Source organism: Ammodytes marinus (assembly GCF_949987685.1).
Source record: "Ammodytes marinus genome assembly, chromosome: 6".
Taxonomy (NCBI): domain Eukaryota; kingdom Metazoa; phylum Chordata; class Actinopteri; order Uranoscopiformes; family Ammodytidae; genus Ammodytes; species Ammodytes marinus.
Genome location: NC_137235.1, coordinates 19,494,003 through 19,517,137, shown reverse-complemented (window position 1 = coordinate 19,517,137; position 23,135 = coordinate 19,494,003). Strand labels below are relative to the sequence as shown.

At 39.9% G+C, this 23,135-nt stretch overlaps 1 protein-coding gene across 2 annotated transcripts in view; it reads left to right on the top strand.

The window, feature by feature from the left end:
* The window catches only part of LOC307251360 (E3 ubiquitin-protein ligase SMURF2), a 57,861-nt gene that overhangs the window by 7,151 nt on the left and 27,575 nt on the right, over window positions 1–23,135 (top strand). For both annotated transcript variants that reach the window (XM_080028709.1, XM_080028708.1), the window contains exons 2-3: window positions 14,438–14,476; window positions 20,568–20,676. In XM_080028709.1, coding sequence (XP_079884835.1) covers window positions 14,438–14,476; window positions 20,568–20,676 — 148 coding nt within the window. The remainder of the gene's footprint in view (window positions 1–14,437; window positions 14,477–20,567; window positions 20,677–23,135) is intronic.

Here is a 23,135-nt window from a genome sequence, read left to right as displayed (position 1 = left end):
TTGAGCCTGTGCAGAATTCATCTAGCCAGCAGCTAGACATAAATCCCTAAAATTTAAATCCGCAAATGTTTTATTCTTGCAACCCCCAAACCCAAAGATTCATCAAGAGGCACATTTTTCCACCTTTCCATACTCTGTTCATTTTCAAATCGCACACTGCGAAGTAAAGCTCTTGGTATGTGTTTTTGTTTGGGATTTTGGCATTGCCGAGGCTGATTTACGGTGGGTGTAATTCCATAATTCGGGTGAAAAGGGAACACAGAGCTCAACACTATTTGTGGTCATCTCAGTTTCTCCTCTGCTGATATTTATTGCTGCTGGGGAACACCCCGGGACTCTGGTGTGCCGAATTATACCCTTTCCTTTCATTGATACATTTGTTTTCAGTTGACTTGTGGATTTTCCCATTAGGTTTTAGCACATTTAACACAACCACAGCAAAGCAGACATAATGGCGCATTGCTCTGGAGAGATGGCAGCTGCGTGCAGCTGGTCAAACCCCTATATTGACTCAAGATGAGTGCTACTTGATATCTGATCGGACCGTAATGATCTGTTTTGAAACCTTACTGTGAAAAATGTTAGCATTTTTAGGCACCGTCTTTGTATCTCGACACAGCACAGGTTTTTAGGAAGAATTTGGCGTATGAGGAGACTGAGTCAGTAATGAAATCTCACAGGGTGCTGCCAGTCTCATAACTCAGCTTTACTGTTCTACACTCATGACCTGAGTTTTACCACATATCACACAGGGAGCTTCCATGCTTTCTACCGGACTAAACTCCTTTTATGCATTGGAAATTTGGCCTGAATGTTGGGCCCACTTAGTGTGACTTCACTGCAGACAAACATAAACATAGGACAAGTGATACAATGCAGTGGATATAACATGCATTTATTTTATTTTCTATTGTTTTCTTGTCTATAGTACATCACAATATAGCCTATGAATATGCCTTTTCTTTGTTTGTCTATTGTCAGTTTTATCTGCTTTTCCAATTACTTCTGAACTTGGTGGCATCAGCGTTCTTCTGAGCAGGAAAATGGAAAGACTGAACACCTCACTATTGCATAACAGTCTCTCACTGTAGAGGGGGTGGTCTTACAATATGCAGAATACATTAAACTTTCCAACTGCTTCTGGAAGATTTTTTCCTGACGAATATGAAGGACAAATATCACCTTTTCTTTTCACATTGCTGTGACCATAATGTTTCTGACAGCCTCTGAGAGTTATGAAGTGAGGCAAAAACGTGAGTCTTAAAACTTAAATTTGCAACGTGGGAAAAGGCAGGTTCTTTTCTGCAGTGTTGCTCTTCTTTACTGCATCCTGCCTACCGCTCTTCACTCACTTCACTGCCTGAACTCTCTAGCCTCCCCACTGTAGCCTGTCATCATGTGTCTCTGCACCCTGCTTTTTTGCATTCTCGTTTCTTTCTTGAACAGGACGTCCCTCATCTCTCTGTCATTTCTCTCTTCCTCTCCCTCGCTCACCCCCGGATCTAGTCCAGACTGCTGATAGACGACTCTGCCGGTGTTGCTCCAGTTTGCTGTATTTTTTTCTTTTTCTTTATATATATTTCTTTTTTAAGATATTTTTTTGACAGAGTTGAAATGGGGCAGAGAGGGGAATGACATGCAGAGAACGACCGCGGGCTGGAATCGAACCCAAGTCTGCCGCTGGCCGAGGCCCATGGGGGGGGATGTCCTACCAACTGAGCTAAGGGCACCCCTGTTTATCTTTTTTTTAACTTGTGATGTGCACACATGCTAAATGCACATATGTGCGTACACACAAACACACTCGCACTTAAATACATCCTGTTTTGCTCCTTTAGTACTTCTGTAGAGTTTGTCTGAGGACCCTCAAGTCTGTGAGTGAATTACAGTGACCCTTAGTCAAAAGTAATCAATTAATAAATCAAATAGAAAACCTACAACAATGTCACTTTATTGCTGTTATAGTAACTGTTATAAAATGCTGATAAAGTTAGTTGATAGTTATATATTTCAAACTGACTGACTTCAACAACAAAAACAACAATCGAGTAAGTAACTAGAAAGATGTAAACAAAGCATGTTATAAAAAATAAATGGAGTGAAACAAATATTTTCTGCTTCCCCCCTTTGTCAGCCTAAATATATTACTGTGAATAAGTTTTGTGAGCAAATTTATCCACACTGCAATAATTAAAAAAAAGATTTGAAAGCAAAACTACACGGCTATTGTAAGTCCAAAAGTTTGGGATTTGCGATTACATTTTTATTTATTTTTGATTTGCAAGCAAATATTTTGCTTTCTGATGAGTTGAATCTTGTCAGGAACTATGCTGAAATATATGACATGTCTCTATCGACCAGTCTATCGGAGTGAGAGCTTGGCAACATCCTCTGTTTGTAAACTAGAGAGGACGTTTTGAAATCCATGTAGAAGACAGAAAAATCAATACAGACACTGGTATGGTAACACACGATCCACGTGAACAGAATGCAAATACTTTGGATTCCCAAAGCTTTGAGACTTTTAGATTTGGGTTACCCCGCTTAAACCTATTATCTTTGATGCACGATCAAAACACAAAAATATCTATCAGTCTAGAGCTGTGTTTTTGCCTGTTAATGAAGAAAAGGTTTTTTGCTTCTTTTTTTTTATCCCAGAAAAGCAGGAAGGCAGGTTAGACTTTCCTCCCCCTCACTGCTACTGTTTCTGCGGTCAGACTGGCCACTATTGACCGTTGTGTGTGTGTGTGTGTGTGTGTGTGTGTGTGTGTGTATGTGTCTGGTAGACCAATCAGGATGTCTACTGTACACACACACAGACTCACACTCTCGCATACACTAACATTCAAATTGCATCCCCCTCTCTCCGAGTCTGTGTTTTCGAGTTTCTATGAGGGAGAGAGATTTGGAGGACATGAGTGGCGCAGTAGTTTTTATTGTGGAGATGGTAGCTCGGGTGGCGTCTGTTTGCCACACCATCACACTCCAGCCTTAACATAAGCACAATAACGGCAGAATTTCCCACCTGTTTACAAAGGTCCAGAAGAGAGAATATTCCTTTAATGCTTACAGTCTGCAATGACGGATTTGTACCTCCATCCAACAACGATGGGCATGTGTTGGTCCTACTACTTAATTAATTGGAATAACGCAAGTTTTTCAGAGGAAATTTGAGCTCAGATGCTTGTTTTAAAGAGACACTTTGTAGTGCTTTGTTGCATTCTTATGATATTTCTCCCTATTCATTGTTGGAGATTTCACAACATTTGGCAACATACAAGGCAAACCAGCTGCTTGATGACATATTTACGGTTCGAATCTATTACTCAACATAGCTGTAAGTAAAAAACAGCCCAATGCAGTGTTTTATTGACACTTTTGCAGAGATAGCCGCAATGTTAGAGCTCTGTCAAAAAGAAAAAATAAGAGTTTAAAGGTAGATATTGGTCATGTTTGTTGCATGCAAAGGGTTATTGTTTTGTTTGAAAGTAATTGTGTTCCCTCATGTTACATTGCTGTCCTCAGTAGTAGTAGTAGGATTATTGCAGTCTACGTGTGCCCAATGTGGTCGGTTTCAGGTTTTAGATGCAGCTCTGTACCGTTCATTACAACTCTACACACACTCGCACAACAAAAAATCCCTGCACTGCTCCATTAAACCCTGTTAGGTTCAGCAGAATATTTCTGTGTACACAGAGATGAGGAAAACTACTGCAGCCTAAAGTAACCCCTCTCCTCCTATGTCATTCATACTCAGAGTGACAGGGCCTGTAATGCATTGAAAACATATGAGAAGGCAGGGTCTCCATCTATTGCACATTATCAGTTGCAGATAGCGGACTAGTTTAGCTTATTTTCACTTTTACCTAGGGGGCAAAACCCCCTTTTTTTTTTTTGGAAAAACAGACATGGAGCGTTGTAAAAGGTTGTTCACCAGAAATGAGAAATGGGGGCCGACATAGAGTAAATCAGAACCACTGTTTAAGTGAATGGGGATGGGCTAATAGGGATTTTTTTTTAAACTTAAACATATCATTATGAAACTTTGCAAGTTGATTACTGACATTAAAACAACAACTTTTTGTATTACAGTATTTTCCAGAAAGTTTGAATAAATATGAAAAATCATCAATATCTTACTAATGATGCGTAAATTTGCATATCTGCAAAGCCCCAAAATCTAGATGTTGGACAAAAGCTGAGTCAATTTGTTTTTACATTTTTAAAACAAAACAAGTGTCCAACTGCCTGAAGCTTTTCCTAATCACAGTTCAAATTTGATCAATAAACCATAGAAAATGAATTTTTGACACTGTTTTTTCCAAGGGAATGTCTAGCCGTTTCCTAAAATACCAGCTGGAGACTCCAAAAGGACATTTTTTGTCCATAGCACATGAAATGTAACTGGGTAAAAACATTTTTTGTGATTGAATGAAAGAATGTTTTTGTTTTTGATATATTTATGATTGCTCTCACTCGCTTCTTGAGTGGCGTTACTATGTTACTCTAAACTGTCATTTATTTGATGATGGCAGCTGTAGAATGACCAAAGCTGTATCAATATCATGTATGGAGTGGTGTGTTGTGGTATAACATCGTATGCTTAAATGTGGTTTGTCATTACAGAAGTTTTTATATCGTTGTTGCAGGGTAGTGTTAGTGTAAAATCAGTGAACTTTATATTTTGCCTTCTGCCTTGCACCTAGTGCCACATCATAGCAAGATGTCTTATGTTGTAGCACCCCTCTTTTACTGCATTATTAGGGCACACTCAAGAGAAGACTTAGGTTTAGATTTTCTGTGGTGTATTTTTACTGTCTCGGCCCTTACCTCTATGATGGCTATTGCAGAGTCTCAGGTAGAAAGCCTTTTCCATGTTGTATTTTCTGAGAATTCATCGCTGCCTCGATCAATGACCCACTCAAGACTTTTTTTTTTATATATAACTTTTGGCTCATTCATTTTCCCTGTCATATTTCTCATTCTTCCTATGATTTATTCCTCACTATCCCATTTTCATCACTACAGTTCTCCTCTTTTATTGCTCTCTTTCCTCCTCTCTGTGCACTCTCGATCCCCTCCCCAACCTCCGAATTCCGGTTTCTGCTTCATAATCATGGTTTGTCATCTTCCTCTGCCCCTTTCCTCCCTTGTTTCTCAGATGTAATGGTTCATACATACAGTTAATATACAGTCTAGCATCCACATGCGAATGAACACATGGTGCATCCTCACAACTATGTATGCAAATATGACCAGGGCCAAAACTTTACACCAAGTTAACATGTACATTTACTGCCATGCAAACCCATACAGAACTTTGCATTTTAACTTCCTGATGGCTTTATTTGTACCGGCGGTAACTGCAATTTCGATGAACTTTGTACATTATCAGTATACGCAACATCCTTTGTCCTCTTTTGTCCCTGTCTTTACCACATACAAATGCAAGGAAAACCTTCTTGCAGTCCCAAACCCGCATAACCTGTCCTTGTGTGTGAATCATATGCAGTAGTCTTTTGTCTCTAGTCATTTGCTCTTAAACTGATAAGAATCACCTTAACTGCATTCTTGAGACAGTTGTTGCATGAATCATATACAGTGCTCAAACGGTCTGCTCTCATGAAAAGACACGTGAAGTAAGCTCCCGCCCATAATACCTTATCTACACAGGAGGTATAGTGATGTGAGCAGCATGTTAGCAGGGCAGCAGCTTCAGTGATCCGTGTGTGTCTACCATACAACATTCAGACACTTCATTGAGACATCAAAAAGTGACCGTCCATGGCGGCCCGTTAGACTGCCATGGGGACACAGGAGTAGACGGGCCCTTAGTGTACCTTAATTACTTCACTGGAATTACTTTCCTGGGGTAGGATATTACACCTGACTTTATTTAAATCAGATCATTTTAATCTGAATGCTTCCGGCATGCACATTCCATTTACTTTGTGACTCAGTCTTAAAATGAGCTTGACTCCCTCTGGCATATTTCCTCCCCCTTAATTCTTTAGTTTTTTCCCCCTTTTTCAATTCATTTTCTCTCCTTCTGTTCATTATGTGGCAGCCTGCTCCACCTTTTAAAAAAAATGTATTTGGCTTATTTCTTGTTTCTCTAAAGTTCAGTCTCTCTCTACACATCACCTCCTGTCCATGGCTCACCGTCTTTGTTAATTTGTCAGAATGGCTAAGCAAAGGCTGTTGTTGGGCACTTTGCCCTTGGGTGCGTATGTTGCCTACCGCAGGCCTTCTTCTGTTGACTTCCGTGTTCTCTTGTTGTTATAAATGAAATGATTGAAAGTGGGACAAACTGTTCTATCCCATCTGTTATTTTTATGCTTTATATGCTTTATATTGCCCCCTGATAACTACTTTTTTTGGTGTCTTTGTTGCTTAGTTTTGATTGTGTGATCACAGCCACCCTTTTTATGTTAGCATTTGTTATATCATAATATATTATATGACGAAACGTGTCATTTATTTTAGTTTTGAAACGGAATACATGTTTAAGAGGAGACTACTCCTGAGTAGGTGTTGTGTACTTATAATAAAAATAACCTAACTGTCTGAGTTTATCAAAGTTAATGTGGTTGAACTTTAGTTGGATATCAGGTTAATGTCAACAACTTCAAAATGTTTGAGATATATTTCTAATAAAACAGCCTTGGAGATTTCAGTGCTGACTCCTAAGTACATTTGACAAATGCTCAACATGTGATCACCATAAAGTCCCAAATGTTTCTGCTCTACTTTGCTCATTCTACTACCCTTCTCTGTCATCTCCTCTTATTCTTTCCTCCATCTACTCTACTCATTTCTTTCCTGCTACTCCTTCCTCAGTGTTTCCACTGTTGCCAGAATGTCATCACTGTCAAAATTCCCTGGTCAAAATGAATATTTCTCTCCCTTTCTCCCCCTCCACTGTCTACATTCCACAGATGTGTGGCTCTTGATAGGCACCTCCCAAGCCCTCCTCACGTTCATGCCTCCAGTCCTCTGTAGATTCCTGCCTCTAGAGTCTAGACGAACATTTTGGTCTCTTTACCTTCTCACCCCTCCCCAACCCAACCCTCCTCCTCCTCCTCTGTGTAGTGACTACGTTCCACTCCAGATTGTTGGCGTCTCCTCTGGGAGCAGACGGGAGGGGGAGGAAAAGGGGGGAGTGTCAGCTGTAGACTGCTGGCCTCTCAAATGAATGACATAATTGGCATCCTGAGCATTCACTGGGCTGCAGAAAGGCAGAGGTTGGGAAATCAAGTAATGGCTTTCAAGAGGAAGTGCAATGTAGATTACATCCTCAGTTTGACAACATTGCCCAATTTGAGATGCTCATAAATTCTAATTCATATGATCGCGCTACCATTATTTTTCGCTCGTGCAATCTGCTGCAGTAGTTGGTCACATACACACCGTGTACTTGTGCTTGACATTTTGCCAACATGTATTCCCTGTGTGTTCTAGTGTGAGAGCAAGCCCGCCGGGGAGGCATTAGGACGGGAAGAGGAAGTGTTTTGTTAAACTGTTGAACAATGCTGTGAATAAGAGGCATGGGCTGCAGCAAGTCATAACAGGGGCAAAGGCAAGGGAGGTGGGTCCTCCTGAGTGACTGTCACTGATGACTCGCTGTCTGTGGGTGGGTGTGTGCAGCTTTTTTAGCAAGTTTTAAATTTGAGTTTTTTTTACTTAAATCGAATAGTTTAATAAATGTATGTTGTCTTTTACCCATATCTTATTTTGAAAAAATTAAAGTTTTCAATTATATAAGAGCCCACATACGCTAGCATCAGGTAAAGTGTGTGCAAAGGTAAGAGGAATCAAAATTCAGGCTCTGGGCCACATGCACATTTCATTTCTTGGTAACCTAGATTTGAAGAAGTAGTGATGTTCATCTATTGGCACAACGGACAGTTAATATCTCGTCCCGTGTTTTTATGATTCAGTGTATGACTATTTTCTTGAATTATTCATCTTTCCACTTTGATGGTATTTCAGTACAATTTAATGTTAGTGAGGCTACCTGTGGACTAAACATTGTTATAATAACTTCATACTCGTCAATGCATGCCCAAAGGAAGGAGTCATGCCCTGGGAACTATTGGTGCTAATGATCAACTTGTTGGTATGGCAACCACGTCTCTCACGGTCTTGCTACACAGTTTATGTGCTCTAATACAGGAAGGCTTAAACAATCTAGTTAATGATCAAACTTGACACCACCACACCATGAACTGTTTAAGACTCATGACTCACATTGGATGGCTGCCTGACTCTCTTGTTAGGTTACATTTGTTCCATTGTTTGGAAATGGTTACTATAAGGTCACTGAACTTTTCTGTTTGCTGTTGATAATGTTTTTTTTTTTTGCCAATTGGTTGAACCTTTTTATATGTCTGCCAGAAAGAGGGTTTAAAAGGAAATATTTCTTCTGCGTAACAATATTTGAAGTACTACAAGTATCACTGTGAAAGTTGTTTCCATGATGGGGCTTTAGCCAATGTACTCAAGCCTGTTTTTAGGTTGGGTTGAACATTCCCATTCCCTTCGACGCAACCCCTTAACCACACTGTTGATGACCATGCTAATATTTGGTAACTGTTCACATTCATGGGCGCAGCGGTGTGTTGTTTTAACACAAGTACAGGTTATTATCCCATTACAGACTAACAACTTTAATTTGAACATTAGAATGGCTATGACACCCACAAATAGTTTGATTGAATCTTCATTATTGAACTTGATTTTGGTAATATTGCCAAAAAAGTTAGACACTGACGATATATTTAGATGACAGTTCCATGCTGATCAAGATATGTTTTGAGTGGCTTGTCCACTGGTTTCAAGATTGATCAAAATATTTTTGCAGTGGTTGGCTCATACACTCAATTGACACCTTACAAACAAAATTAAAAGATCCTTACCAAAACACTAAATTAGTGTGCCTCATAATAGCACCAGCGTCTATGCTCATCAACTGGGTGCTGATGCAGCATGTTTTGTCTGTCCTTGTAGTGCTGCTGGAGAATTAATCAAGCAAATTGACCACTAAATGGCTGCACTTGACCATGGAGTTGGCATTGATCAATTACACAATCGTCGACTGGAAGTACTGACCACAAACCCTTTGGTCTAGGACAGGGAAAAGCAACCCAGCTCTGTGGTTTGATATTGGTATCTGAGTTGCAAGGGGCTAGATGCATGCTGGTGGTTCAGTGGACTGTACAGTGAAAATCACACACTGTTGTGAACTTGAATACAGCTCATGTCCTTTCTTTTGTTGTCCGCTTTTCTAACAAACATATTTTCACACAATGAGTATAATTAAAAAGTATTAGAATGGTTTAATTTTGGGGATTGTGCTGCACTTTTACAGGTATTAAACAGTGTCAATCTAAATTGACCTGATCCTTCAAACCAGGGGTGCAATTTCCAAAGAGAGCCCTCTGTTTGGGTTTGATTGATTTGAACATCTGACTCATCCAACCTCCTTTGTTCCCCTCCCAAACGAACAGAGTGAGGCGTTAAGCCGCCATTTCAAACTGCCACTTTGAGACTCTCTCTTGAGAAAACAATTGGGAATCCCCTGACACTCCCCTGCCCCTGTCTGTTTGCGACCTTTTAGCTTATGACCAGAACTAATGCCTTCAGCCTGACCTTTGTAATCAGACAGATGGAGACAATACAAAGCCCCTGCTTCTCTTTGTGATCCAAGGCACATTTTGCATGTTTTGTTATGAATACTAAGGGAATGGCTTTTATATATCATAATTGAGCAGTGATTTATGTAAATTGCCATATGTGCATAAGTGGGTCTGTATTTGTCTTAAGCTCAAGTCCTATTGCAGAGGGATTTGTTTCCCTATATGTAATGAGGCCTATGGCAAAACATAATATGTAACACATTTTCACTGTGCACAACTGTGTCAAAGCACAGTTTAGTTATTTATGCCATTGACAGGAAATCATATTAACATGTTCTGTAAACATGACATGGACAAGCATGTTAATCACACATAAAGATAACGTGATCTTTGAATAATATTTAACTGTCATTTACGTACAAGTCATTTATAGCCTCTGGCTCATCTTGTGGCATTGACTTTGACTGTTTTTTTAAGCACTTTAAAAATATATTTTCAAATGCTGATTTGCTAGCTCAATAAAATAGTGGGTATTAAACGGTACCTCTGGGAATGGGAAGCTATAGTTAACCATTTAAAGCCTAAGGACATTTTGTTTGGGTCAATAAAAGGCTACTGTCTGGCTTCACCTCTCTTGGCTACCACACAGTGGTAAAGCCATTGCCCGATGCAAGATGCTTAGATGGCTAGACTTGGTTTGGTGTGGCTGTTGAATCTGATTTATAGCTTGTTTCAGACTATGAAGTGGGGTGACTCACCTACAAATGGTCCCAAAACGGCAGCTGTTTCAAATCCTTCTAATGAACAACGGAACCGAGTTTAAGCCTTTTTTGACCCTTTAACTACTATCACAACTTGGTTAAAGACAAGGGAAACTTTGGGTGGTCCAATGACAATCAGCAACTTTATGGAAAACACAAGATAATGTTAGCTCTTGATAGTTTATGAAGCAAGTTTTTCCCCCAGATAATCTCTCTCTCTCTAGAACTTAATAACTTAGTTGTTGTGAGATCATGTCCTTCATACAGTATCCATCAACATAGGTTTGCTTTGAAGTGGCTTTACAATTTTTTTTATTGTAACTTTAGGATGTGGCTCAGCTGCTTCATCTCTCAGCACCTAAAAAGGGTTAAATACGACCAGAAATGTTGAACTTTGAATAGCAATCCTTTTATCCAAAGGTATATTCATAAGAAATACTGTCTTTGCAAATAGTGGTAGCATCAATGAATGGTGGCCATCTACTCCTCTTGAATGTTTCCAGGACATCAGTCCTGCCGGATTAATTGTCTCTCCTCTTACTGTTACTAAAGATGAGGGTTTATGGTGGGGCCATGATACACAGACAACACCCTAGGGCTTCCTGCTAATTTACTGATTCCTAGATGACCTAGATTTCTGTTTCGGGATTTGATTGAGTCTGGACCTCTGCCAGCCCTGTGTCATCATGGCCTGCCCTCAAACGTGGCAGCTATTCAAACAGTGCTCGATCTGAAAAGTCCCATTTTGTTGAAACCTGGTATGAGAGGAAAGCTTGCAAATTTTTTTACCATATTTTTTTTTTTTGCCTTGAAGTCATGAATTGCTCATTGGTAGTAATTTAGTAAAAATAGTCTATTTCTTTATTAATTAATTGCTGCTCCACATTTAAGATCAGACAGACCACAGTCAGTTAGGTTTAATTTTCTCCTCAGGTTGCGCTGCCATGAGATGTAGCTCAACGGTAGGACAACTGCATAGAAAAAAAAATACGTTTCTTGAGAGACACACAGGTAAAAAAAATAGATTTTTAAAATGTCTGAGACACTTGCGGTCCTGGAGGTGAGATCATCTCTGCCTAATAAAGGAAGTGATGATCACTCCAAATTAAAAAGCACACTTTTAAATAAAGCACACTCTTTCACTGTCTTCAATCCACTGCACTGCATGAGATCAGACTGCTAGCATTATGCAAATTGGCAATCGATTATTTTTAGCAGATTAACTGGCGTTTAAAAATCCTGTTTCAACACGCTAACTTTGTTGTGAAAGGGAGTAATAATGGCCTCTTTGAACCTTTTCTTCACCATTATTGGTAGGGCGGCAGTGGCGAAGTGGGTAGGGAGTTCGCCTCTGGTGTGCAGGGTCGGAGGTTCGATCCCCCGTCTCCCCGCCACATGTCGAAGTGTCCCTGGGCAAGACACTGAACCCCGAATTGCTCCCGATAGTTAGCTTAGTTAGCTTAGCACCCTAGTGCTAAGCTAACTAAGTGCTAAGCCTACCCTGTGTGGTAGCTGCTGTTATCGGTGTATGAATGTGTGTGTGACTGGGTGAATGTGTACAAAAACAATGTAAAGCGCTTTGGGTCTGTGATAAACGGAGATATAGCGCTATACAAGTCCATTTACCATTTACCATCAGTAGAGGCCCCCTGCTGTGCATAGCAGACCATTGATGACAATGAAATAAAAATTCCCACTGTGGGAAATGTGCATGAGACCATGGAGCAGGTTAATCCCTTAATCTTCATTAGCATAGTTTGGTAACCAGAAATGCAAATCTGCTAGTGCTGAGCAAACTCAGTTTAACCTATGCTTCTTACAAGCGTGCCTCTTCATCAGCTTCAGAGCAAATGAGTCGACACCAGCTATGTTATGATAGAATATAGACTTATTAGCTGTTTTTTTAAAGAACATTGTTTAAAACGTGTTGATTTAGTTAAATAGCCTCGGTCCAGGCATTAATCTAAGATAACATGCAGTATTATAAATTCCTTGTGAAGTTTAAGACTTCTAGCAGTGCTATGGACCTGTTCAACAGGTGCAGTAAGAGGCAAAGATACACTGCAGTTTGCCAGCATAGTCAGGAAATAAAAAGCTGCTAAACATGGATACAACCAAAATGCATGGTTACGAATATTTATAAAGTGTTTCATGATGAAGGAAATGCATTTGACACATGCAAAATAAGCTATATAGATAGATGAGGACCCATTTAAACGTTGGTGGCTGACTTGTCTCCGATTTGGATTCTCTGTCCAGAAATGTTCCGCCAAGATCTCAGGCCTCTGTTTCTCCTGTTTTTCTCCTGTCTGCAGACAACACGGTGTCTGTTTTGTCCCACAGGAGGCTTTCTGGCTGCCTCCGATTTGGCCTGCGCCCATATTGTATGCTTTGGCAGTGTAATTTCCCCTGACAAGCCGATGGTTAGTGTTCATCCTGTCGGCCCAGGCAGGCAGTGTAATTCGGATTTTGTTGAGATCGTCTGTTCCTATTTTGTGAGACTGTCTGTCTGGTTTTTCTGACTGTCATTTTGGTCACTATCAAGATCTACACATTGAATTGGTTGGTTTTCCTGGCCTGCTCATATCTTTTTCGGAAGTTGTTCTTGTTTCTTATCCGTGCAGGTTCACATACTCTTACATCATCTATTGTGTAATGATGTCTCTCCGGCACAGCACTGTTTTGGCATAATGGTCTAAATGTGCTCAAAAGATTGAGAAATAACATTAGCTTTGTGATAAATTGTCTTTTTGGGATACAAAGTTGAAAATGTGGTAACAACATGCGTAAGAATTCTTTCTTTTAAAACAACAGTATATTCACATTCTATGCATTATATTTTCTAAATTTTGATTGTGTGTGCATTGATGGCTGCTGTAAGTACATGCTCTGAAAAGAGCATTCAATAACACCTCAACTGGTCTATTACACTGTGTTGGACTTGTCTGATGTTGAGGAACATTTCCCTTTGGAAGCCTCCTTTGTCTGGTTTTCAATAAGGATAGATAATCTCTCATAGGCTGGGTAGAGCAGAACATTTTATCAACATCTAATCTTGTGGCAGTTGTTTCTGCTTTATCAGAACATGGTAGAGATGAAGTGGCAGAAAAAATGCAAGATGAAGAAGATGACAAGCAGAAAGGGATTTGATTTTTATTTTAAACTTCCATTTTCAGGCACATGTAACATACCTTTTTATAGCCCATTACACTGCCTGGGCACAGCAGAAGATCTACTCCTTCTGTTTAACTTGTACCGTAGATAAATATTCTAACTAAAGATAAGCAAAGTTATTACTCTTTTTTTAAACTCTTTATAATTGCCCCAGGATTGTCTAGCCAGCTCCAAACAAAGCATCTGTCTGCTTCAGTTCACTGAGGCCCTACAACGCATTCAGACATTTAGGAAGGGAAATAAAGACAACAGTAGACAAACCCAAACATAGCCTTTTACTCTTTATTTTCTCTTGTCTCTGTTGAAAGACAAACCTCCAGTGACTTGCTTCATACAGGATAGAGTGCTTGTCCACTCAATATTTTACACGGAGGAACTAAAAAAAACGGGTCTCCTGGCCTGTGATGGTTCAGTGAGGATGGACAAACCAATATGTTGGCAAAAAGACAGCAGTAATTAATACTTAAGGGAAACTGTGTCAAATTTTACAGCTAAGACATACATCAATACATAATTAAATATTTGAGCTAGTTGGGCTTTGACATAAACCTATTACCAGAGAGACATTTTAAGATATTACATTGCTGAAATAGTATCAGTATCAGTAGTAGGGTTAGAGATGTTAGTGACATCTTACAAAACCAGTGTTAGCAAACAGAAGGCTAACATGTTCAATGACTCACCGATGAAAAGTAAAAACTGAAAAACATTTGCCAATACGGATTTAGTTTGTATATGAATATACAAGCACCTGGAGTGGTTCTTGTTGTTTCTTAAATTTTAATATTATATGTGAAAATGAAAATTGTGTGTGTAATTTTTTTTACCTGTCATTAATACCTTTCCGTTTATCTTTTCTTCCAGTCCTGTGTGCGAAGAACCTGGCAAAGAAAGACTTCTTCCGTAAGTAGAACCTATTTTTACATGTTGCTATTCTTGTATTTATGGCTAGTTATTGTCAGGGTAAAAGCACCAAATTGCAACAATAGCAGGATGTTTAACTTATAGTTTTGTTCTCCATTAACCTGGAAGTAATGGATACAGACAATAGCAGGTTAATTTTCGTCTAACATGCACATACACACAAACACACACAGTCACAAAGGGGGAAGTCCCCCAGAAGAATAAAGTGCGACTGAACAGGTTTGACTTGTGTGAAGTATCGGTGCCCAGAGGTATATACTCTGACATATTTAAAACACACATACATGCACAGTCACAAAGAGATTACCACACAATAAAATAATCACTTTTCCAACTGAATATGATACTGTGAAAAGACTTTCCCTTCTTTTGTAGAGTAAAGCTTTAATATCCCCAAGGGTCCATTTTGGCTTAGAGACAGCAGTCAAAAAAATGTGAATAAAAATATAATACAACAATATACATACACAAGTACACAGGTTAACGTCGCTGTTGTCATCGCCAATTGTCACCAAAACCATCATAAAGCAGCAAAAGAAGAAAGCCAGAGAATAAGGGGCACTGCATCACATCCACAACAAGTAACAGGTGCGATCATATTTTGTTTAAAAGACCTATAGCTGACCATTAAATAGTTTGTGTCACCTCTAGGGAGGTAAAACCTTTCACCTTGATGGAACCAGGTCCAGTAAGATTACGTGAGCTTACGTTTAAAAAAAAAAAAAAAAAACTTGATAGAAGTAGGAAAGAAACCTTAAAATGTACACACCAGTGACTTTAAAGCACAAATTAATAATTTATCCCAGCAAGGTTTTTTTTTCTACCACTGTCTCTGTTCCCATAGAGCTGTTAAGCGGAAGTGGCTTACTTCTGGGACATGGGACCTCTAGGCTCGAAAAATTACAACGGTAGTCAATGGAAAGAAATGTATTATTTTCTGGTCCCAGTCATGAAATGCCTTCGATTACACATATGTTTTGTATGGATTTAGATGGTATTTTTTCGTGCAAAGAATGGAACAATTTAGCGAGTAGAAGCTGGATACGGTCAGGTTTTGTGCAGAGCGCTTTTATGGACTACAGCTCTTCGCTGCTCTTGACACTTATGATATACGTCACCACCACTCGCACCGCTTAGCTCAGAAACATGGCTGTGTCTTTAATGCACTTTACCGCCTTCTTTCAATGACAAGACAAAAGTCTTCAGCGTGGCGAAAACCACTACACAAGCAGGGTTTTTCCTGGCTCAGAATGGGCCTTTGGGGGGTCAGTACGGGACCGACTTTTTTTGGGGTCGCGACTGTGCACCAGTAAAGGCAAACGGTTTATGTATTTTAAGAGGGTGTGGGGTTGGGAGAGGGCAGTTTCTGTCCAGATAAAGAGCATTTCAGTCAGCCTGTCAATCACTGTGTTACCATGGAGCTTACTGACGCTTATGAAATCACAATAAACAACCTGTAGATATGAAGTCAAAATACTAATAATGACTGGGCCTACCTATTTAATACTTTAATTGTTTCTAATTGATCTAAACCAGGGGTGTCCAAACTTTTTTCACTGAGGGCCACATACAGAAAAATCTACGAAGGGTTGGGCCACTTTGCAAAAATAATACATTTATCAGGACATGTAGCTGTTCTTATGTTTAGTTTCATATTGTCTTCGTAAATTGTAATCCTTCTCCACTGCAACACTTTACTTGCACATTAAACAGATACATTTCCTTTCTTGTTAAATGGCATTGATACACCCAGTGTGTTCTGCTCTTGCGTCTAATGTCCAGCAGGGTGAAAATAGTAGCCAGCTGAGATCCCGCCCCAAAAAGGGGAGTCCGGGGGTATGCCCCCCCGGGAGATTTTTTTAAGTTTTTAAAGTGAAATGCATGAATCTGGTGTACTTTGAGAGGGAAATGAAGAGGCTAAAGCTGAAGAATTTTGTATGAAAAAAAATGGAGACACTGTGTCAGATGAATTAGAAGCTATTGGAGAAGGACACATGGATTTTCCATAATAATATTAATTTAAAATAAAATATTATGCAGGGTCCTCTGGGATGGGCTTGGTGCTCTTTTTCTTTTATGGGACATAGTATTTCTCTGTAATATAATGAGTGCATTTAAATTATTTAAAAATTAAAAGGGCCATATTACATTATATTTTTAAAATGTGCCACGGGCCAATCAATCAGTTTTGACACCCCTGCACTAGTGGGTTAACTAAGAAATGCAAAAAAATATATATATTTTTTTTATTTTTTTCAAAGGGCCATATTACATTATATTTTTAAAATCGGGCCGTAGTTTGGACACCCCTGATCTAAACCATGGAAAATGCAAGAAGGTAGGGCTGCTCGATTATGAAAAACCATAATCATGATTATTTTGAGTAATCACATTGTGTTATCACAATTATCAAAGACAGTTAATCATTGATTTAAGAACATTATGCATCTATTTTACTTTTAACAAGGTTTTTTTCTAATAACAGCATGACTTTGGACTTTAAACAAAGGCCTAATTGAACTGAAAACAGGGAGGATAGAAATAGGCTAAATAAGTGAAACATATTTTTAATAATTGAATAAAATAAATATGTCAAAATAAAAATAACCAGTTGTAAATGGTGTTGATAGGGCACGTCTTTTGCTAACATTGAATGTAAGGGCATGATTTATTTATGTCTCATGGAGCTGGCTGGATAGGCAGTTGCATTGTAGTGTTGACAGTTGTGGTGGCAGGAATCAAAGAGCTTTAAACCTCCTGTGTTTTTATTCATTGATTGCTTGGTCATAGACCACTATGATTCGACTTAAAGTGAATAAACAAATTGGTCGGGATGTTTAGTGGTGCAGATCAGGTCGTATATGCCTTTTTTCTTCTCTCTCTCGGTCGCGTATGTCACCTTACTCGCGTGTCCGCGCGTGACAAATCTTGCACATTATTTTAGTTTGTTGTGAGTCTGAAGTGTTTTCAGACAACACAATTAGTTTTACCTTTATTCTCGTCATCTAGAAGTTTTTCATAACACCCGGCAATGCGCAACCTCTCCCTCGTACTCTCTGGACGAGCCGATAGCTAAACTCAGGTAAGGGAGGGGCCGAGCGAGCACACCGCTCGGCTGAAAGGGTGCGCTGCATTTAAAAGCCTGCATGCCCCGGCGTGCGGAACAATGATAGTTTAATAACGATTATTTTGTTTTCATGATTGAGGGAAGCCGTAATAGTAATCGAAAATGAAATTCAAGTTATTGCCCAGCCCCTCAAGAAGGATGACTTAAATTGGGCTGAATTTGGAGAGGTTTTAAATAGCTATATTTATTCTTAATCTTTATCACTTTGGCGCTGGTGATTTTCCTTTGGCGGTGGATAAATCCGCTTTGGCGCGCGCCAAAACTTTCTCTATGCAGGAAAAACCCTGCACAAGTGGACATGTGGAGAGTTTCAATTTCTCGAGTGGGGAGATTGTTGGCGTTGTCCACGCCAGCCATTAGCATTAGCATTAGCACTGTCAGTCGAGAAGTGGAGGGAATGTGTTGAGGTGACGTCACAGAGGCGACCAGACTTGTAGTTGTTCTCGTAACATTTTTTCAAAAGCCGTTAGACGAATAATCATACAACGTACCGTCAAACTCTTCACATGAAAAATTATCATTTAGACCCATACAAAACATACAGTATCTCACAAAAGTGAGTACACCCCTTACATTTCTTCACATTTTTCATTATATCTTTCCATGGGACAACACTGAAGAAATGACACTTTGATACAATGTAAAGTAGTCAGTGTACAGCTTGTGTAACAGTGTAAATTTACTGTCCCCTCAAAATAACTCGACACACAGCCATTAATGTCTAAACTGCTGGCAACAAAAGTGAGTACACCCCTTAGAAAAAATTTACAAATCGGGCCCAAAGTGTAAATATTTTGTGTGGCCACCATTATTTTCCAGCACTGCCTTAACCCTCTTGGGCATGTAGTTCACTAGAGCTTCACAGGTTGCAACTGGAACCCTCTTCCACCCATTTATGACAGCATCACAGAGCTGGTGGATATTAAAGACCTTGCGCTCCTCCACCTTCTGTTTGAGGATGCCCCAAAGATGCTCAATAGGGTTTAGGTCTGGAGACATGCTTGGCCAGGCCATAACCTTTACCCTCAGCTTTTTTAGCAAGCCACTGGTCATCTTGGAGGTGTGTTTGGGGTTGTTATCATGTTGCAATACCACCCTGCGGCCCAGTTTACGAAGGTTGAGTGCACGTGGTCAGCGTCGTACACAGAGGTTGGCTTTGGAAAATAGACGTATGAGTGCTGCCAGCATTGCTGAAGGGCTTGAAGGGGTGGGGGGTCAACCTGTCAGTGCTCAGACCATACGCCGCACTCTGCATCATACTGGTCTGCATGGCTGTCATCCCAGAAGGAAGCCTATTCTAAAGATGATGCACAAGAAACCCCACAAAAAGTTTTGCTGAAGACAAACAGACTACGGCTTACTTACTTAACAGACATGGATTACTGCAACCATGTCCTGTGGTCTGATGAGACCAAAATACATTTATTTGGTTCAGATGGTGTTAAGAGTGTGGAGCGGCAACCAGGTGAGGAGTACAAAGACAAGTGTGTCTTGCCTAGAGTCAAGCATGGTGTTTGGAGTGTCATGGTCTTGGGCTGCATGAGTGCTGCCAGCACTGGGGATCTACAGTTCATTGAATTCTAACATGTACTGTGACATACTGAAGCAGAGCATGATCCCCTCCCTTCATAAACTGGGCCGCAGGGCAGTACTGCAACATGATAACGACCCCAAACACACCTCCGAACGACCACTGGCTTGCTAAAGAAGCTGAGGGTAAAGGTTATGGACTGGCCAAGCATGTCTCCAGTCTTAAACCCTATTGAGCATCTTTGGGGCATCCTCAAACGGGAGATGGAGGAGCGCAAGGACTCTAATATCCACCAGCTCCTTGATGTCGTCATGAATGGGTAGAAGAGGGTTCCAGTTGCAACCTGTGAAGCTCTAGTGAACTACATGCCCAAGAGGGTTAAGGCAGTGATAGAAAATAATGATGGCAAAACAAAATATTGACACTTTGGGCCCAATTTGGACATTTTTTCTTAGGGGTGTACTCACTTTTGTTGCCAACAGTTTAGACATTAATGGCTGTGTGTCGAGTTATTTTGAGGCGACAGTAAATTTACACTGTTATACAAGCTGTACACTGACTACTTGACATTGTATCAAAGTGTCATTTATTCAGTGTTGTCGCATGGAAAGATATAATGAAATATTTGAAGAAATGTTAGGGGTGTACTCACTTTTGTGAGATACTGTATATGTAATCCAAGGCATTTAATGACTGGGACCAGAAAATAGTAGATTACTTTCCATAGACTCCCATTAATTTTTTTTCAGCCGAGAGGTCCCATGCCCCGTAATTCCGCCACTTCCGCTTAACAGCTCTATTGTGCAGAATGCTGATTGTTACTATCAGTCATTCACAAACTTACATGAACAGGAACTTACAATACGTCTGACAGTATTTTTCGTACAAGAAAAATAAAAGCAGGGGAATTTCAATAAACAAATCCTTTTCACTCGGCAGGTAGTATCAGCCTAGCAGACTAAAACAAACAAAGCAAAATAACAAACCAGGGAGACTGCTGATGCGGGTCGCCCCAAGTGATGCACCCCGACTCCAAACTGCTCTACATTTGTTCTACATATTGCTACACTTATGTAGAACAACTTTAATGAATAGATAGATGTTTCAGGCATGCAAATCACTTATTGTAATGTTTTGTCAACTGTATTTGCTTGCCATCTAGCGATTGCTAAAACAGATTTATCTATTAGCTCACCAAACACTTAACAGATCAGTCTTGAACCTAGGCAAAGTAAATGTGTGTCATTTTCTGGTCATAAGTAAAGTGTGTACAACAGTTGCCAGCTTGAGGCTCTATGAATGAATGTTCACACAAACGTATTACCCCTCCGTGAAAAGAGAATTGTTGACCATACTAAGTTTGTACAGTTGATAACAAAACCTTCTCCCTTGCTCTCTGTCTACTGATTCAGGGTTGCCGGATCCTTTTGCCAAAGTGGTGGTTGACGGTTCAGGACAATGCCACTCTACTGACACTGTGAGGAATACGCTTGACCCAAAGTGGAATCAACATTATGATCTGTAAGTCAAGAGGAGCACTATAGAGCAGTGTCACTTGCACCTCCATTAATAAACCCATCTACAGTATAATGCTTTTTACTTTTGAGCTGTTTCTGCATGTAAACGGAACATCTTGTAGGGTGTGATTGTAGACATTCCATAACTCAGACCACACCAAGATATTTTCATATGATATTTTTTGGGGGGGAAACACAACTACTGATATGAGTTCCTTCTTTGTCAAATAAAATGTCTTTCTATTAGTGTCGGTAGATGGGACCTGCAGATGTAATCATTATTGAACAATATCCTATGAATTTGTTTGTTTTAACTTTTTATTATTATGTGTTATTTTAGTAACGTCCTTTGTGGTTAGCCTCAAATCAGCCTTTGTTAATCTTTTTCTTGAAATCTCTCTGTTTTTCTTCAAGGAACCCCTCGTACTTTCTGTCTCAGATATAATGAATGCAAATCATTGGTGTTTCACATCTTTGATTAATGCAATGGTCAAAGTAAATAGAAAGGTTGCAGGAATGGAACGCTTCTGGTATTGTCTTTTTACCTTGCAAAAAAAAGTTACAACAGCATGTGGTCATTATAATGTCCATCAGCCTCAGAAGCTGAAGGACTACAGAAAGACTAGAACAGGATGACCAATTCACTCCACAAGTGCCTCTGTTAAACTATGTACTTGGAGGAGTGTTTTCACCGGGGCCACATGCTGTGACTGTTCCTTGTACTGAGGTCTGTGTTGAAAGGCCATTACAAGGAGATATCACCCCCAAAGGACCTGCTGGTAGCCAAGGTTATGTCCTGAGAGAAGGGATGAAACGTCAGTAGAAACAGAAGGAATGGGGGGGAATAGAAAGCCTGATAGTCACTTGGAAATTTGCAGTATAGAGAAATAAATAACCATCAAGGTAATGGTTCATGACCAAAAGATTAATTAAAAGTTCAACAACAATATGTTTGATAATCTTTAATAAAAATAATCATTAGTTACAGCCCTTATATATAATATAACTACATTGTGGAAGAAGAATATAAATGTTTTTGAATTATTTAAGTGCATGCACAATGTGACTGTGCTTGTGCCTTTATAATTTTCCTGCATCAACATGTATATCTTTTTTTTCCTGGGCACACTTTCATTTTCAAACACACACACACACACTCCTGTTTCGCAATGCTTCTTGTGCCCTGTCAACATCAACCTCCGATTCCCTCCTTCTTTTACATAATTCTCCCCCCCCCCCCCCTCTTGATCCCCACCCTCTCGGAGGAGTGCATTTCCCGCCAGCGACCCCTGGCCTCTTCCTCTGGTTCAGGAAATGGCTAACATGCCACTGAAAGCAGATGGGAGTGTGGGCTTGGCACATCGCCAGTTCACCACACCCCCATCCTCAGCCCCCAGTTTAGGAGGTGGGGTACCGGTATTTTCGTTAAAGACATTGATCCTGCCAGGTGCCTATATGGACTGGGACATACAATACATACCCTGGGAAAATGGTGTAAACTTTCTTTTGTTTTAACTACAGTTGATAATTCATATTGGTGTCCTGTGCAAATACATTTGAATGACACACAGAACCAGCCAACTCTTTGAAAACATTTTGTGTTTTCAAGTGTTAAAAGTTCATGAACTTACAGTAGTATGTACTGTAGGTCTAGATTTGGCACATTGCCGCCTAATGCTTGGCCTCCAATTTCCAGCCTCATTAGTAGAACTCCTCACATTGCTTAGAGCGTCAGATTTCCACTCTGCTGCTTTTTCCTTCACTCTATATGCTATGGTATACATGTGGTGTGCATAGTACCATCTCCTCTCATGAGAGGCTGGGTTACATTACCAGTTTTCACAACTACTGTCTGAGCAGTAAAGTTGATAACTCCAGACCTTGATTGGTAGTTGCTTAACTTGAGGAAGATTTCTCTCTGCTTCATGTCTGTTTGCATCGAGTTGGCTTATTAAATTCCTTGGTGACACTGTAGAAAATGTAAACCAAAAGCTAATTGTTATCTCTCTGACTTGGAAGGGCATGGTTTTGGTTGTATTTTTTGTGATGGGAAGAGCATGGGATTAAGTTTAGAACCCTGTAATGTCCTCAGAGAGACAATTTGAGTTGCACCACAGCATTCAAAATGCAGGGAACCAAACTGAAGCATAACAGAACATTAATAAGTACATCTGTTGTTATAAACTCAGAACAATGTCCCAATCGAGGCCAGGTGTGGTCTAATCAAAGTGAAACGGCACTACTTTGATTAGAAACGCAAATTGTCCTAACTTCTGAAATATCCTGTATAACCCAGATGGCATAATATGGTGTGATAAAAGCCTTCTTTAATAAGTATTATTTAAAAAAACGAGAAACAGTCTGTAAATGCTTTGAATTAGATCATAATCAAATGTGCTACAAAGCACAACCCTAGGCACATCCACATCTGCTTAAGGCCAGGACACACCGGTCCGACTACCC